Source organism: Tamandua tetradactyla, chromosome 3 (assembly GCF_023851605.1).
Source record: "Tamandua tetradactyla isolate mTamTet1 chromosome 3, mTamTet1.pri, whole genome shotgun sequence".
In the NCBI taxonomy this organism is placed as follows: Eukaryota; Metazoa; Chordata; class Mammalia; order Pilosa; family Myrmecophagidae; genus Tamandua; species Tamandua tetradactyla.
Window position 1 is genome coordinate 26,423,041 of NC_135329.1, and position 18,552 is coordinate 26,441,592.

The 18,552-nt window shown below is 34.4% G+C and overlaps 1 protein-coding gene across 9 annotated transcripts in view; it reads left to right on the forward strand.

Annotated features, from left to right (window-relative positions):
- Window positions 1-18,552, forward strand: part of CDCA2 (cell division cycle associated 2) — a 50,030-nt gene that overhangs the window by 16,056 nt on the left and 15,422 nt on the right. For all 9 annotated transcript variants that reach the window (XR_013172414.1, XR_013172415.1, XR_013172417.1 and 6 more), the window contains 5 exons: window positions 4,868-4,952; window positions 5,402-5,646; window positions 8,885-8,963; window positions 9,688-9,776; window positions 10,518-10,655. Coding sequence is in view for 1 of the 9 variants with exons in the window: in XM_077152829.1 (XP_077008944.1) it covers window positions 4,868-4,952; window positions 5,402-5,646; window positions 8,885-8,963; window positions 9,688-9,776; window positions 10,518-10,655 (636 nt within the window). In the remaining 8 variants the exon portion in view is untranslated. The remainder of the gene's footprint in view (window positions 1-4,867; window positions 4,953-5,401; window positions 5,647-8,884; window positions 8,964-9,687; window positions 9,777-10,517; window positions 10,656-18,552) is intronic.

Genomic DNA, 18,552 nt, shown 5'->3' on the forward strand with positions numbered 1-18,552 from the left:
TAGAGATTCGATCAGTCACCAAAAATCTTCGTCCATAATGTTGTTCATCCATAATTACCTTTACCTGCTATTAATGATTTGTGGCTACAAAGCATTGATGAGTGAGATAAAGCAAATTAAAAGATGCATTTTAAAACCTAGCAGATGCCCCTTGTAAATGTGAGTAGCTACAAAAATACTGGTGCTTCTGTTCAATATCAAGAACTTAAGTAGGGTAGTTAGAAAACATGTACATTATATGAACAACTTAAACTTAAGCATATATCCAATCTGCAGTCAAAATGTTTCAGTTACTCTTGAAATGCATGTCTTCAGAAAGGATTTCCTGCGTTCCCATGTGCTACACTTCACCTTTACAGTACAGCACCACACTATTTTTGTTTGGGTACCATTTTCTCCCCCTAAACTAGAAACTCCTTGAGTGTTAAGCTTGTCCACATTTATGCCATACCCCTGGCACCTATCACAGGGCTTGGTACAGAGACATCAATAAATATTTCTTGAATGAGTAAATGCAGGGCTTGTAGACAGTCCTAGGATAGCAAAATAGAAATGAGATGGTCCTATCTTCAAAGAACTTTCAGTAAAGTGGTGAAACAAAATCCTCCATGTAAGTATATGTTTAAAAAGTGTCACACAAAAAAATAATAAAAATGGCCATGAGAATGTAGAAGTTGTTGCTGAAATGGGTTCTGCTCCTCCAATAGTTTTTGTTAGGATGCTGTGGATTAAAATATCACCGAGGGGGTAAAAAAATTGGACAGATTGAAATACTAGTAATCAGTGAAAAGGAGGGGTATGGTGTATGGGATATATGAGTTTTTTCTCTTTTTATTTCTTTATATTTTTAAAATGATCATGCTGATGAATATACAACTATGATATTGTGAGGCATTGATTTTTACATTATGTCTGAACTGTATGTTTTGAAGGTTTGTCAATATAAAAAATTTTTTAAACAAGGAAGAGCAAAAATCGAGGAATTAGTTGTTCACTTGGAAGAACTAGAGAAAGAACAGCCAGCTAACTCCAAAGCAAACAAAAGGACAGAAATAATGAAATTAAGAGCATTAATAAATGAAACTGAGAGCGTGAAAACAATTAAGAAAGTCAACAAAACCAGAAGTTGGTTCTTTGAAAAAATCAATTAAATAGATGGATCCTTAGCTAAGTAATGAGAGGATACCATCAGCAGCTATATGCTGATGAGGTATACAATATAGATGAAATAAACAACTATTTTTCCTAGAAAGGCATGAACAACCAACATTGACTCAAGAGGAAATAGACGAACTCAACAAATCAATCAAAAGTAGAGAGATTGAATCAGTCCTCAAGAAGCTCCCAAAAGGGCGGGCCGCGGTGGCTCAGCGGGCAAAGTGCTTGCCTGCTATGCCGGAGGACCTCGGTTCGATTCCCGGCCCCAGCCCATGTAACAAAAACAAAAAAACAAAATACAATAAAACAAGAAAATGTTTAAAGATGTTTCCCTTTCTTCCTTCCTTCCTTCCTTCTATCCTTCCTTCCTTCTCTCTGTCTTTCCTTTAAAAAAAAAAAAAAAAAAAAAGAAGCTCCCAAAAATAAGTCCTTGCCCAGATGGCTTCACATGTGAGTTTTACCAAGCATCCAAGAAAGATTTAGAACCTATTTGCTCAATCTCTCAAACAGTTGAAGAGGAGAGAAAGCTACCAACTCATTCATTGACACCAACATCACTGTAATACCAAAACCCTATAAAGATGCTACAAGAAAAGAAAATTACAGACCAATCTCTTTAATTACTACAGATGCAAAAATCTTTAGCAAAATGCATGCAAATCAAACCCAGCAGCACATTACCAAGTGGGATTTATTCCAAGTATGCAAGAATGCTTCAACTTGAGAAAATCAATAAATGTAATACACCATATCAACAAATCAAAGTGGAAAAACCACATGACCATCCAGACTGATGCAGAAAAGGCATTTGACAAAACTCAACAGCCTTTCTTGATGAAAACACTTCAAAGGGTAGGAATTTAAGGGAAGTTCCTCAACATGATAAAGGAAATATATGAAAAACCACAGCTAACATCATCCTCAATGTGGAAAGACTGAAAGCATCCCCTCTAAGATCAGGAAGAAGACAAAGATGCCCAGTGTCACCATTGTTATTCAGCATTTTGCTAGATGTTCTTGCCAGAGCAATTAGACAAGAAAAAGAGATACAAAGGCATCAAAATTGGGTAGAAGTAAAACTCTCACTGTTTGCAGATGACACATTATATGTAGAAAATCCAAAAAAATCTATAGCAAAGCTACTGAAGTAATGAGTATAACTAAGTGGCAGAGTACAAGATCAGTGCTGGAAATTCACTAGTATTTCTATATACTAATGATGAGCAGTCTAGGAGAAAATCAAGAAATAAATTCCACTTAAAATAGCAACCAAAAGAATAAAATATTTAGGAATAAATTTAAGGATGCAAAAGACCTATACACAGAAAACTACAAGAAATTGCTAAAAATAAAAAAAAAAGGAAGACCTAAATAAATAAATGAATGGGCATACCATGTTCATGAATTGAAAAACTGAATATAGTTAAGATGTCGGTTCTACCCAAATTGATTTATAAATTTGATAAAATGCCAATTAAAGTCCCAGCAACTTTGCAGAAATAAAAAAACAATAGCCAAATTTGTTTGAAAGGGTAGGGTGATCCTAATAACTCAGAATATCTTGAGAACAAAAAATGAAGTGGGGGGTCTCACACTACCTGATTAAAAGCATATTACAAAGCTACACTGGCCGAAACAGCATTGTACTGGCATAGAGGTGGATATACTGGCCAAGGGAATTGAATTGAGTGTTCAGAAATCAATCCTCTTATCTATGGACAATAGATCTTTGATAAGGCAGTCAAGCCAACCCAACTGGCACAGAACAGCCTCTTCAATAAATGGTGTTTAGAGATCTGGATATCATATGGAAAAAAAACTCAAAATGTATCAAAGACCTAAAATTAGAGCTGAGATCTTAAAACTTTTAGAAGGAAATGTAGGGAAATATCTTACAAATCTTGTAATAGGAAGCAAACTTGTGGAGGGAAATATCTTACAAATCTTGTAATAGGAAGCAGTTTCCTAGAACTTACATCCAAACCACAAGCATTGAAAAAAGAGATAAATGGGACTTCCTTAAAATTAAATACTTTTGTGCCTCAAAGAACTTTCTCAGGAAAGTAAAAAGGTAGCCTATGCAATGGGAGATAATATTTGGAAACCACATATCAGATAAGCGTTTAGTATCCAGACTATATAAAGAGATTCTTAAGACAAGCAACCCATTAGAAAAATGGGCCGAACACATGAATAGATTCTCTCAGAAAAGGAAATACAAATGGCTAAAAGGCACATGAAAAGATGCTCAACTTCACTACCTATTAGGGAAATGTAAATCAAAACCGCAGTGAGATATCACCTCGCACCCACTGGAATGGCCATTATCAAAAAAAAAAAAAAAAGCAGAAAACAACAAGTGCTGGAGAGAATGTTGAGAAAGAGGCATTCTTATCCACTGTTGGTTGAAATGTAAAATGATAGAACCACTGTGAAAGGCAGTTTAGTGGTTCCCCAGGAAGCTAGTATAGAATTGCCATATGATCCAGCAATCCCATTACTAGGTATATATTCCAGGAAACTAAAGGCAAGGACACAAATGAACATTTTCACACTGATTTTTATAGTGGCATTATGCTTGATTGCCAAGAGATGGAAACAAGCCAAATGTCCACCAATGGATGCATGGCTGGATAAGCTGTGGTATATACATATGATGAAATATGCAGCTGTAAGACAGAATAAAGGCGTGAAGTGTGTAATGAGTGAACTTTGAGAGGTAACATTATGAACACAGGTTATGAGGAGATAGAAAGAGGGTAGAGATTGGGCATATGGTGTTGAAGGAATATAGATTGTTCAACAGGACTGATTTTAAAAATTCAGAAATGGATAACAAATAATATAAGTACATGAACTGAAGCTGAATGTGATTATGATAGAGGGAGAAGGGCTGGGGGCATGAATGAAACCAGAAGAAAAGATAGAGGATAAAGACTGAGACGGTATAACTTAGGGATGCCTAGAGTGGCTCTGGAGAACAAGTGCTGGTCAGCAGTTTAGGTTGAGGCTGGACAAGTAGATGATGATTAAGAGATGACTCTCATCCAGCCCACAGTCCTTCCTTTCTTCCTGTTGAGTGCCAGTGGCCACTCACTATTTGGATTTACCTTGTCTTTTCTTACAGAGTTTACACTATCCCGTCCTTACTCATTTGCCTGCTTGATAATGTTCAGTTGGACAAGCAGAGAGAGATGAATACTATCTTCTTTCCTTGCCCCTTCATCAAGAATATAGTAATATATATAGGAGAATTAAACACTTATAAAAGGTGTGATTCCCATGTTTAAAAGACAGAGCCCCCGTTTAAACTATTCGTCTGCGTGATGTTTCTCTTGTTTCAGTGCAATTCTTATACCTCAGACCATTTAAGTAATCAACCTCGTCTGGCACCTTCACTTATAATTCTAGTCACTCCCATTTTCTTAAACTTCCTTTGCCAGACCAAAGATGAGGGGATGGATTCTGGTTTACATTTATGGATTTCTGTTCTCTTATTTTGTCCTAGAATACCACTTACTAAAGTACCATTAGTCAACCCAGTTTTTCTTTGTGGTTAATTTTATGGTCTTTTAAGTCAAAACATTTATGAAAGTAAATGGAATCTTAATACCTCAGATCTTACTTTGGCAGAAAAAAAGTCAAAATTGCCATTCTTAGTGATTGTGTGTGTATATATAAAATTATTTGTTGGTATTCATTTTGTTAGAAACACTGTGACAACCTCTCTGAAGATGGGACTCACCCAAGCTTAATCTCAAATTTTGCAAACTCTTGCAGAGAACAAGAAATAGGTAAGAAATTCATATGCATTTTTAAGCCTCAGGGTGTCATTTTATTGTTGCAGAAATTCTGATAAAGCATATGAAATTATCGATTTTCTGCTTATGTCTTGATGTTTATGTAATTGCATAAGAATGAACAGTTGGGTAGTATAGAATCTTTTTTGGTAAGTCTCAGAATTGGTCTGTTTCATCTATCTACTTTTGCTTAATGGTGAAACAAGTAAAGGAAATGTATAGTTCAAGTTCGTTTGCTTTTAAAATAGTCATACAAAATTTATTATAAAACCTCTTAGCCATATTTTAATAAGAAACATTGCTTATCCTTTTCCATTTTGCATTTTCTCTATAAACTGTTATATATAAATAACCAAATATGAATGTTAAAAGCTTCTAGTATAAGCCTTTTTGATAAGAAATATAAATTAATTTTTCAAAATATTCCTATTTGTCATTCATAGAAGATCAAGAAAATAGTAAAGTACTGCCTTTTCAAAATGTGAGGAAGAAGAAAAGAGTTACTTTTGGAGAGGAGCTAAGTCCTGAAGTCTTTGATGAATCCTTACCAGCAAATACTCCATTGCGTAAAGGAGAAACACCTGTTTGTAAAAAGGATATAAGTAATATCAGTCCCATACTGCTTGAGAAATCCCCAGTTCCTGATCAGTTACTTCAGCCAAATTTTGATGATAAAGGAGAAGATCTTGTAAGTGTGAAAAATGTGGATGTGCTTCTGTTTATAGTTTTATCAAACCTCACTGATTTCCCATGAGTGATAATTATGAAATGGCCTATATGGTCTGCTGTGGCATAATTTAATGTGTTTATCTAAGTTTTTACCAGTTTACCCCTTTGAAAAACCCTCTATGAATACTTGTACATAGAATATTTCACTGAGCCTAAATGCTGTTGATTCTAAGATGTACCCTTGTTTTATACATACTAAGAAAAAATGCTGAAAATTAAACAGATACTCTGAATATTAAGATACTGAGATTTCAGAGATATTAAAATGTGAAAAAACAGCCATCTTAGAATTGAAATACTATAAACTACTGTTTTTCCTGCCAAGATTAATTTTTATAAGTAGAATTACTGGATTGAAAAATTTGTGAACTTTCATACCTTTGATCCATATTGCTAATTATTGTCCTGAAAATATGTACTAATTTGGATTCATAGTAATGTAAATGTTTCCATATTATCATACCTTTAAAAACCCCAAGTATTAATTGTAAACTGTTTAAAAAGCTTAATAAGAGAAAAAGATGACTTGAAATTTTTTAGTTTATTAATTAGGTTTGAACATTTTTTCACATGTTCATAGGCCATTTGAATTTCTTCTCTTGAGAATTGCCTATCCCTTATCTATTTCTCTATTGGGGTAATCAGTCATTCTCTTTCTTACAAAAAAGAAACCTCACTTTTGGCCAAAATGGAGTTCTCTCCCACTTGAAACAACTTGTAAAACAGGGAAAATGTATGAAACAGTGATTCTCAGACATTTAACACAGGAAACACTAGACAGTAATCCCCCCAAAATGTGTAACAAATGGGTAACTATGATAGTCTCAACTTACTGTGTGGGCTGAATTTCCAGTCTACAGCACAGGGAGGAGGAACCCAGGTCAAGTCTTGCAATCTCTCCAAGTTGAGAAGGTGGAGTTGGGAGTCCAGGGGAAAGCCAAGAAGGCTAGAGTTCACAGGGCAGAGTACCAGAGAGGAGAGAGCTATACAGACAGAGAGCTCTGAAGATCTGATCTGTATGGATCCCACTTGAGTTGTCAGTGGATACTGATCAACAGAATACATGTGAGTAAATTTTGTGAGACCAGGGAAAGAATTACCTAAATGGAGCAGAGGGAACAATCCCTAAAGCTCACACAGGGGCAGGAATAGTTAGTGTTCCCACCAGCCCACCGTAGAAAGATCTTGTAATTCAGAAGTTATCAGGTATGAAGACATAATGGCTAAAAAATTTTACAAATTTGATGAGAAGTGTCAACTCACAGATTCTAGAATCGAACAAACTCCAAGCACAAGAAGCATGAAGAAAACCACACCAGGGCACATTAATAAAATTATTCAAAATCACTGATAAAGAAAAAATCGTAAAAGCATTCAGAGGAAAAAGATACATGACTTACAAAATAACAATAATAAAAATGGCATCAGGCTTCTTATCGGAAAGAATTTAAACCGGAAGAAAGTGTAGTAACACCTTAAAGAACTTAGAAGTGGGTGAAGAGGGCTGTCAACCTAGAACTCTGCCCAAATACCCAGTAAAACTATCTTTCAAAGCAAATGTGAAATAAAGGCTTTTTTCAAACATAGAAAAGCTAAAAAAAAAAAAAAAATTCATCACAATGGGCAAGCAATGTGAGAAATGTTAAAGGAACTCCTCTAGGCAGAAGAAAAATGATTCCATGTAGAAATATGCATATGTACAAAACACTGAATGTAAAGCACTGAAAAGACTCAACAGGGGGATAAATACAATAGGACTTGTTTCTTAATCTCCTTTAATGATAATCATTTAAAACAAAAATAACAATGTACTGTTTGATTATAGCATGTGAAAGTAAAACATATGACAAACAACATAAAGCCCACAAGAAAGAAATAGAATCATACTGTGGTAAGGTTTTTAATGCAGTACGCAAAGTAGTGTAAGTTAAAGAGGCATACAATAAACACTAAAGCAACCACTATAAAACAGCAAGAAAAATAAGTGGTAAGCAGCTTAAGTAGTTCTTCAAGGAAGAAATGACTATATTAGAAAAGAAGAAATCAATTATCTCAAGTTTCCATTTTAAGAAACTAGAAAAATAAAAGCAAATTTAAGTCAATGTAAATAGAAGAAAGGAAATAATAAGGCAAATGCAGAAATCAACAAAATCAAAAACCAAAAAAAAAATAGCAAAAATATCTCTCAAATCACATGCTGTGCTATGAAAAAAAAAACTGTAGTAATAGAACTCTAATCAGAAGGATCAGGAAAAAAAGGACAAAAGACTCATATTGCAGCATCAGGAATGAGAGGGTTACCATAATTGCATATTCTAACAGATACTAAAAAGATAGTGAGGGAGTACTATGAAAAACGTAATGGCAATAAACTTTTTTAAAAGTTTAATAAAAACTTAAACTGGACGCATTCCCTGACAGACCGAAACGAATAAAACTTACTCCAAAAGAAATGGATTACCTAAAGAGCCTTGTGTCATCTAAAAAATCTTAAATGATAGTTAAAACTTTCCACTAAGAAAACTCTACCTTCAGATGATTTTACTGAAGAGTTCTACTCAACATCTAAGAAAGATATCTCTTCAAAATAATTGAGTTGGTAATATTACAACTCATGGCTTGATTAACCTTATATCTTCGTAAGAAAATTATAGTCAGATGTTCTCATGAACATAGATGGGAAAATTCTGAACAAAATTTTTGCAATGTATAAAAATATTACATCTTGACCAAGTGAGATTTATCCCAAGAATGCAAGATTTGTTTAACATTTGAAAAAAATGTAAGTACAATTTGCTGTATCCACAGATTAAAAAAGAAAAATACATGCCTATCTCCATAGAGGCATGGAATGTATCTGACAAAATCTATTATCCATTTCTAATAAATACTCAACAAATTGGTAATGAAAGGGAATTGCATCTTGTGAAAACCAACTGCTGCCATCATATTGGCAATTATACAGGAGAGAATGTTTGACATCTAGGTATATATTGCCATTTTACCCTGAAGTTCCCTTAAATGATTCCGTAATGTTAGAGTATGTATATTAATGGATTTTCTTATTTACCTTATAGGAGTAAATTAAAAAAAATTTCTCCTACCAAAGTTAATTCTTATCATTTTTCTTTGGGCAGATTTACTATGTATTTACTGAATTTAATGTTGTTGAATTTCTACTGTTTTTGTTTGTTTAGGAAAACATAGAACCACTTCAGGTGTCGTTTGCAGTTCTGAGTCCTCCTAGTAACTCTTCAGTCTCTGAGACTTCTTCAGGTAGTAACTTTTGTTTATCTTATAATCATCAATGCAATTTCCAACATGTATATATATGAAAATCTCTTCATTTCTTTTTAAATTTTATTTTTGTGATAGTAATGCCTTCTTGGTTTAAAAATAACAAATAATATTGAAAAACATATAAGAAGTCTCTTATCTATGCCTTTCCATTCCACATCCCACAGTTTATCACCCACATGTAACTTTTTAAAGTGGGTACCCCCATTTTTCAAGTCATTCCTAGCAGTGTGATTTGTCCTGGCATCAATAGTAAGCATTAATAATAAGCTCTTTTCCAGTTTGCTATGGAGAGTCATTCCTGAATAACCAAAATTTTTCATTAACATCAGCATGAATTTTTGATACATGTACTTTCCAAAATCTCTGGGTTTTTTCTGATGATGACAAGGCAACAGATTTCTCCCAAATTTTCTGACCAGTACTTGATTGGCCAAGGTCATGGGAGAAACACTTTCTTCTGGTCGGAATCCTTTAATGTCTTCTCATTCTCACTGTAGAAAGTGGTGAAAGTCCTAAACTTAAAAATTTTTTTTAAATGTTTGAATTCTTAAAATTAGTGCCTGTCAGTAACGATTTATGTTTAGGTGTGATATTTAAAGTAGCGGTAGATATTTAAAAGAAAATCCAGTTTATCCAAAGGCAATGCATCTTATTTTTTGTTAGCTACAAAACGTTAACGTTGCTTCTGTATCACCATTAGGCACGGATACCTTCATTTCTTCAAATAACCATGAGGAAATATCCCCTAGTAAAGCTGGTAGATTAACGCGTACCTCTAAAAGAAGAAACGTAAGTGTTTGTATTTAGCATGATATATCTGTTTTCAAATCTCACAATACATTTCTCTTCTCATTATCAAGTGATAAAGGGTAAAACTTTGATTTGATCAATGTCATTAACAACTAACACCTTACTCCACCCTGCATGTAACCCCAGGGTACTGATATTTTCGTGTTTTGATTTTAATTTTGTTAAAAGAAAATTCCAATAAAAAAAAGATGCTTTCAGAGTTTAACACCAGTTTTGAACGGTTTTCAATGTAAGCATAACTCCCCTTGAGTGTAGGTCTTTTCTTTCACATTTTAATAAATTAGTGAAACTGGATTTTTGTCTTTAGCACGTAAAGGTAAATATATACTGTTTTGATTTGTTACTTAGTATAGTTAGATGATGAACCCAGAATTTAAACTTAAAAAATGTAGCAGTTCTTGATTTTTTTCCCTCTAACCAATAACAATTAGTTGCTAAATTATAGGTGCTTGGTAAATATTTGTGAATGAATAAATCAATAAATTATTTAGTTTTTTCTGTATTTATTAAATATAATTGGTAGAGTATATATTCTTCTGAGTTTGTTTTTCACCATTTGAAATTACATAAGTTAACATACATCTAATGAAAATTTTTAAATTAAGAGAAAGTGGAATGTAAAATGGTAGAAGCAACATGGGAAGAAAAACAAATGAATACAGACTTTGAAATGTAAATCCTTGTGCTTTGTGGTGTCTTTCCTTTAAATTTTCTTTATAGCAATTGATCAGTCTTGCAGAAGAAAGTGTTTGCAACTTGTTTAATACAGACACACATCAATGTAAAGAAAAGAAAATTAATAGGAAGAAGCCTCAGGAAACGAAACACATGAAGAGAGCACTTCCTAAGAAGAACCAGGTAAGTGGGTACTTAAAAATATAATAAGAATATGAGCCTGCCCATGCCAGAAAAAAAAAAAAGGCTTGAAATAGAAAAGACAAATATTAGTAAGTAGAAAAACTGACCCCAGAGAAATAAGTTATTTGGGGAATAGAAGGCAACCTTACCTAAAAATAAATAAATACTCTAATATACTCAGACTTAAGTAAATAACATCTGCATAAAACTGAGAAGGGGATGAAACAGACATGGATAAAAAAAATCATTAGACATATATAAAATTTAGTAGTTGGACTAGAGAATGAAGTTAAGGAAAGTGTTCCAGAAGGTAGAGCAAAAGAAAGACAAAAATAAGAGACATTGAAGACGAATCTTAGACCTCAAAGGAATCTCAGAAAGAGAAAGGTAAAGATAGAATGGAAGAAATTATCAAAATAAGAGTATTTCACAGAATTAGAGAAAGGGGTCTTCAAGTTTAAAGGACCATGCCTAGCGCAACGAAAAGATGGCCAGAACTTAGACATAATGTGAAATGTGAACAATAAGGATAATGAGAAAAGTGGACTTTTTCCTTCAAAGAAATAACAGTCAACTCATATCAAGTTTAGCAGCCTGAATGCTGAAAGATAACTGAACAGGACATTTGAAGCTTTGAAGGAAACATAAGTTCTGCCCAATATTCTACACCTAGCCAAACTCTTAGTTAAATCAGGTGTTCTAGTTTGCTAGCTACCGGAATGCAGTATACCAGAAACAGAATGGCTTTTAAAAGGGGAATTTAATAAGTTGCTAGTTTACAGTTCTAAGGCCAAGAAAATGCCCCAACTAAAACAAGTCTATAGAAAAGTCCAATCAAAGGTATCCATCCAGGGAAAGATACCTTGGTTGAAGAAGGCCGATGAAGTTCAGGGTTTCTCTCTCAAGTGAGAAGGCACAGGACGAACACAGTCAGGGCTGCTCTCTCAGCTGGAAGGGCACGTGGCGAACACGGTGTCATCTGGTAGCTTTCTCTCCTGGCTTCCGGTTTCATGAAGCTTCCCGGGAGGCGTTTTCCTTCTTCATCTCTAAAGGTCGCTGGGCTCGTGGACTCTCTGCTTTGTGGTGCTGCAGCATTCTCTGCTCGCTTCGAATCTCTCATTCTCCAAAATGTTTCCTCTTTTATGGGACTCCAGAAACTTATCAAGACCCACCCAAGTGGGTGGAGACATGTCAAAACCTAATCCAGCCCAACAACCACTCATGATTAAATCACATGTGCAGGAAGATGATCTAATTACAGTTTCAAACATGCAGTATTGAGTAGGGATTATTCTACCTTTATGAAATGGGATTTAAATTAAAACATGGCTTTTCTAGGGTACATGCATCCTTTCAAACCAGCACATCACGTATAAAAAGAAAGACACAAATACTTAAGTATCCTGAACTTCTTTCAGTGTAAGTTACTGGAGAATAGACTTCAGCAAAAGAAAAGTAAACTTAAAAATTCAGGACACGGTGATCTAATAATGCAGGAAAACAGTTAAAGGGAGATCTCAGATTATAGCCATCCAGCTTCTCTAGAAGAACAACTAGTCCAAATTTGAACAGGACAAAAGAGTGTTCCATGGATAGAGTCTCTGGAGGGAAAAAAATAAAGGCCTGTGATTGAGAAAATGAATAGTGTTTGTGGTGGCTTGGATTTATGTACTCTGGAAAAAAACGTTCTTAATCTTAATCCATTCCAGTGAGGTGAACCCATTCCAAATAGGACCTTTTCAAGATGTTATTTGTAGTTAATAACAAATAACGGTTTAGGCTCCAATTCAGATTCCTGAAGTCTTTTATAATCAGAATGAAAGTCAGACATAAAGGGAAAAAGCTATGGGAAGCAAGAAGCTGAAAGTCAGCAGAACCCAGAAGAGAAAGTAGAAGCTGCTGCCGCTGATAAAGCCAAGGAGCAAAGATTACCCATAGCTAATTCCTGAACACTACAGTATTCTGGGAGAAAGGGTCACCTTGATGACCCCAATTTTGGACTTTCCTAGCATCAAAACCATAAACCAATGAAGTCCTGTTTAAATCGACCCACTGTATGTTGTATGGTTTTTGTTTTAGCGGCTAGAAAATTAAACAGTGTGTGTGATGGTTTGAAAGGATGTATGTCCCTAGGAAAGCCATGTTTTAATCTAAATCCCATTTCATAAAGGCAGAATAATCCCTATTCAATACTGTATGTTTGAAACTGTAATCAGATCATCTCCCTAGAGATGTAATTTAATTCAGAATGGTTGTTAAACTGGATTAGGTGACAACATGTCTTCACCTATTTGGGTGGGTCTTGATAAGTTTCTAAAGTCTTACAAAAGAGGAAACATTTTGGAGAAAAAAAAAAGAGATTCAGAGAGAGCAGAGCAGAACGGCATAGCCACTAGAAGCAGAGTCCACCAGCCAGCAGCCTTTGGAGATGAAGGAAAATGTCTCCCGGGGAGCTTCATGAAACAGGAAGCCAGGAGAAGCTAGCAGATGACACAGTGTTTGCCACATGCCCTTCCAGATGAGAGAGGAACACTGAGCATGTTCACCATGTGCCTTTCCAGATGAGAGAGAAACTGTAGCTGTGTTCGCCATGTGCCTTCTCACTAGAGAGAAGCCCTGAACGTCATCGGCCTTCTTAAACCAAGGTATCTTTCCCTGGATGCCTTTGATTGGACATTTCTATAGACTTGTTGTAATTGGGACATTTTCTTGGCCTTAGAACTGTAAATTAGAAATTTATTAAATTCCCCTATTTAAAAACCATTCTGTTTCTGGTATATTGCATTCTGGCAGCTAGCAAACTAGAGCAGTGTGTTACATTAGAAGAAAATAAGAAAGACTTCAAATAAAAGTTCTTTTTAAGAAAAATTAGATCATATGGTGTTTGGAATCATCTCCTTCAAGAGGCCCAAAGGAAAACAAAGAGAAATGAGCTCTGCACTTGGCAAAGCAATGAAACATGCTTTCATAGTCTATGATAATGATACTACCTGTTTTAAACTAAAGACAAAGCATTGACAACTTGGTGGTTGTGCAGGACAATGTAAATGGGATGTCTGATGATAATGGAAAAATGTAGCTGAAGAAAGAAGGTAAAAAATGGGTAGAAAAGTTGGAGGCAAAGGTGTGAGCATTAACAGCGTAATGGTTAAGAGAGCAGGCTCTGGAGCCAGACTACCTGGCTTCTAAATACGACTTCACCGCTACCTAGCAGTAGAGTTGGGGGCAAGATTTTTTTTTTAAATACAGTTTTATTGAGATATATTCAAATACCATACAAACCATCCAAAGTATACAATCACTCGTCACAGTTTCATCACATAGTTGTGCATTCTACCCCATGATCTACTTTAGAACATTTTCATTACTCCAGATAAGAAATAAAAAGATAAAAGAAAATCCAAATCCTCCCATACTCCTATCTCCCTTCATTATTGTCAGATAAGATTTTGACTTCTCTATTTCTTTGTGAAATGAGAGTAGTAATTAATGGTACTTAACCTTATAAGCTTGTTGTGAATAGTAAATTACTTAATGACTAAATCTCTTAGAACAATGCCTGGCCATTGTAAGATATTATAATTGAAATCTTACCAATTAGGGATTCAATATATTTTAATAACAGGTGACAAGAACTAGAACTGAGTTTAAATATGAACAATGGAAGAGTCAGTACTACTATAGGAGAGAGGAAAGTTTAGTTTCAATATCCTCATCTTTCATAGCAGGAAGTTGACAAGTATCTAAAGCTGTAGCATTAACATTCACAAGAGTAGCATAACCATGACTCAAAAATGAGAAACAGAGAGGACAAAGTGGTAAATCTGACTCAATTTGAACTAACAACACAGTGTGAATGGGGTAAAAATTCCATGTGAAAATTTCAAAGACAGAGAACAAATTTAGAATAAATGTTTGCAACTCATGTCTAACACAAGGATTAATATCATGAGTAAAGAACATCTAAATCTTGAGAAAAGGTGAACAACCATAGAAAAATCTCTGATATAAAATAATAGTTTACAGAAATAAAATGAAAATGGCCCTAAACATGAAAAATATACTCTGTTGGGGAGGCTGTGGGGCAAACAGGCACGGTCCTTAAATTTCTGGTGTGTATTTCTAAGGAGGGCACTTAGCAATATATAGCCACATTTTTTTTGGCTTTATATTTGTCCTTTATCCTTTGACCCTGCAATTTCCATTTGTAGATATCTATCTCAGAGAGCCAAATAGAAAAGGTGTATGCACAGAATTATTTATTACAGCACCCTATAAAGCAAAGATTTAAAACAAGCCAAATGCTCATCAATATGAGGCTCATTGAATAAATTCGTGTATCTACAAAAATGTAGCTGTAATAAATAGTGAAGAAAAATTGTAAATACTGCAATGAAGTGATGTCAGGATGTATTTACTGTTAGTTTTGAAAAACAAGTTGTGAAACTGCATATAATAACTTTACTTTTATCCAAAAAAGAATGAAGCATTAATGTAAAGAAATAATACAGAGACATCTCAAATATCTTTTTTCTGCAAAGCTATATTACAATATATTACAACCAGGATATTGATATTGATGAAGTCAAGATAACAGAACATTTCCATTCCCCAAAAGGATACTTCCTGTTGCCCTTTTGCAGCTACACCCACTTCCCATGCCTCCAACTTCCTCAACTCCAGACAACCACTAATCTATTCTCTGCTTCTATATTTTGTCATTTCAAGAACTTATATAAATGGAATCATAAAATGAAAAATGAGACTGTTTTTCACTCAGCATAAGTCTGTGATTTACCCAGGTTGTTTCATGTATTATAATTTATTTTTTATATTGAGTAGTAGCTGTAGTTGTTTTAAAAATAAAAGAATGCTTATCCCTTAGAGATACTATAGGGTTTTCAAGTGAAATGATGTAATGTCCAGGATTTAGTTTAAAATAATCTGGGGGAAGGGAGCTATAAATGAATCATTATTTCTGTATATTAGTAACTGTTGAAGCTTGTTGATGAGTACATGGGATTCAGTATACTATTCCCTCTTCTTTTTGGGTGTTTGCAGTTTTCTATTAAAAAGAGTTGAAAATACAGCAGTATGACCCCTTTAGAGAGATGGAGCCTAGCCACAAATAGAACTAAAAATAAATTCAGTAAAGACGTAAACAGTAGGGGTAGGGAATCATGCTTTTCACAAGCTTTCTTATAAAATTTGATTCATTGTCATGTACATGAATTATTTTCAAATAATTTTAAGGCTACTCTCTAAAAACAAATAAAGTAAACCCAAAGATACTTTTGTTTCATGACCTTTTTCATTGTGTGAAAAGAAATAGCAGTGATTTTGTAGTAGATGTTACCTTCAGTTGTCTTGTCTGCTGTCATAAACCAACCTAACCATTTTGAGATTACATGGCTTCCTTTAGGGTTCCAGTCATGTATGGCTCAGTTCGTGTATTACAATACAAGCAAGGCATTTGTACTGGCATAAATTCAAATTTTGTTAAGGTTCTAGCCTCTGCAGATGGTAACCTTTTCATGGATAACACATATTTTCAGTACCGACAGACCTAAGGTGCTTTGTCTTTCCTTCTTTCTTTTTTGGGTGGTATACTTCTATTGGCAAAAATCTTTGCCACCCATGAAAAAATAGAATTTAGTCTTTTGTCATGTTTAGCAAGTTTTATCTGAGTTTAATTGTATTTCTTTTTTTTGATATTCATTCACTCACTCATTCATTAATGTTTGTTGAGTAGCCACTACGTGCCAGGCACTATTGAAGGTTCTGGAGACATCTTATGTAAACAAAGATTTCTGAAATTCTGCTGAAAGGGTATTTTTTTTTTCTTTAATAAAACATGAATGTGAAAGTATTCTAGAGATGATAACTTGGTGACATTGACCATAGTATATTAACTGACCTCCTAGTTCCTATGTCCTACAACAATGCTAACATAATTTGTTTTTTTAAATATCTTCCCTGTTTTAATTCTCAAGGTAATATGAAGGAATTTGAAAAAAGTTAGAATAACTAACACATGGGTCTTACTATAGATCAAACCCTGTTTTAACCTATCTGTGGACCCCAAGTTAAGACTTTTCTCTTCATTTCCATATCCATTGACTAAGCCAGCATTTTCCCACTGTTCCAGGGAATGTCAAAAGATGAATGTTCCAGGAAAAAATATATCCTGGAATTATAATTATTTAATCCAAGATTTACCTAATGTATACAGATTATTATACTGAGGACATTTCAGACAATTTAATGTTAAATATATATTGTGAATCACCAAGAATAACATTGATCTTGTACAGTTCTAAAGTTTTTTTTCCGTGGAATATTTTTTGTGTTGTTGTTTTTATAGGATATCTATAGATTTCTCAGGAAACACACAGTTCTGTGCCAGTTCTATAATCTTGATAATCACCCACCCTTTCATAAAGTTTATTTCAACCAAATATTCCATTTTGTCACCCAAATGATCATTCTTAAATATAAGATCAAATTTTGTTACTCCCTAAATCACCATTTTAGAATTTAGGGAGTAACAAAATTTAAATCACAGTTAAGCCTTCATTGACTTCAGGCTAAGCTTCACACTCATTGCCACAAGAGCCCCACTTGCTTTTTCAGCTTCTTCTACCACTCCTGCATAGATCACCTACCTTACTGTGCTCCTCGGAGCCCTCCATCCCTGCTGTGCCGCCTTACTTTGAGCTCTTGCATCTGCCATTCTCTTATTGAAAAGCCCTTTTGCCCATCTCCATAATCAGCGAATACAGGTCTCACTTGTTTGAGATTTGACTTTGATGTTGTTTTTTCCGTGGCGCCTATCTTGAACACCTTCCATAGGCCAGATACCCATCTTCTCTGTCCACACAGTAATCTGTTTTGTTATGTATATACTGTAGTTATTTGCCTTTAAACTGTGAGCTCCTTAAAGATCACATCCTGTTTGTTTTTGTATCCCATACCTAGCAAGTCATTACCTATATATAGTAGTTTTTCAATAAATGTTTGAATGTATTCTCTTTTTTGGAAGCATTGTTAAAAGCATGTTCTTTATGTTGGCCTGAAGTCTTGCCCTTTAACGTCAGTAAATATATTTCATTTCTTTTGCATGTAACAATCTTTCTAGTATTTCAATGTAATGTTTGCATTTTCCTTAAGTTTTTTCATATGAAATTTTTCTTTTTTTTTTTTTTTTTAAATAAAACATTAATTCTCATTGTGCTGATATGGCACTCAAAATCAAATGTAGGGGGCAGGCCACGGTGGGTCAGCAGGCAGAGTTCTCACCTGTGTTCGATTCCGGGTGCCTGCCCATGTAAAAAAATAAAAAAAAATTTAATATAATACTGTATTTCAGATATTATTAAAATAATTTTTAATTTACATGAAAACCCACATGATTTTCATCTGTTGTTGCCAGGTCCTTGTGTCCCATCTTCTACTTGTCCTTTTTAAAATCCATCTCATTTTGAGAAATCTTTTCTTTTTTCTTTTTTTTTTTTTTTTTTTTTTAAACATGGGCAGGCACCGGGAATCAAACCTGGCTCCTCTGGCATGGCAGGCGAGAACTCTACCTGTTGAGCCACCATGGCCCACCCTTCCATCTCATTTTGACCTATTTTAAGTCTTGATGGAATTGTTTGTTATTTAAATCAACTCAGCTAGGTTTGTGTTATCCTCACAGTTTATGTACATGCCTAGTATTTCTTCATTCAGATCTATGAAGAGAAAACAGTCTCTCAGATAGCATTCAGTAAATATCTCATTCTAGGTTAATCCTAAATCGTCATAACTACTTCTTGGTTACAGATGTCTTATAATATCTTAAGTCTGTCTAACTGAATAGCATCTGATCTATTTTTCACTTACTTTGCACTCATTTTGG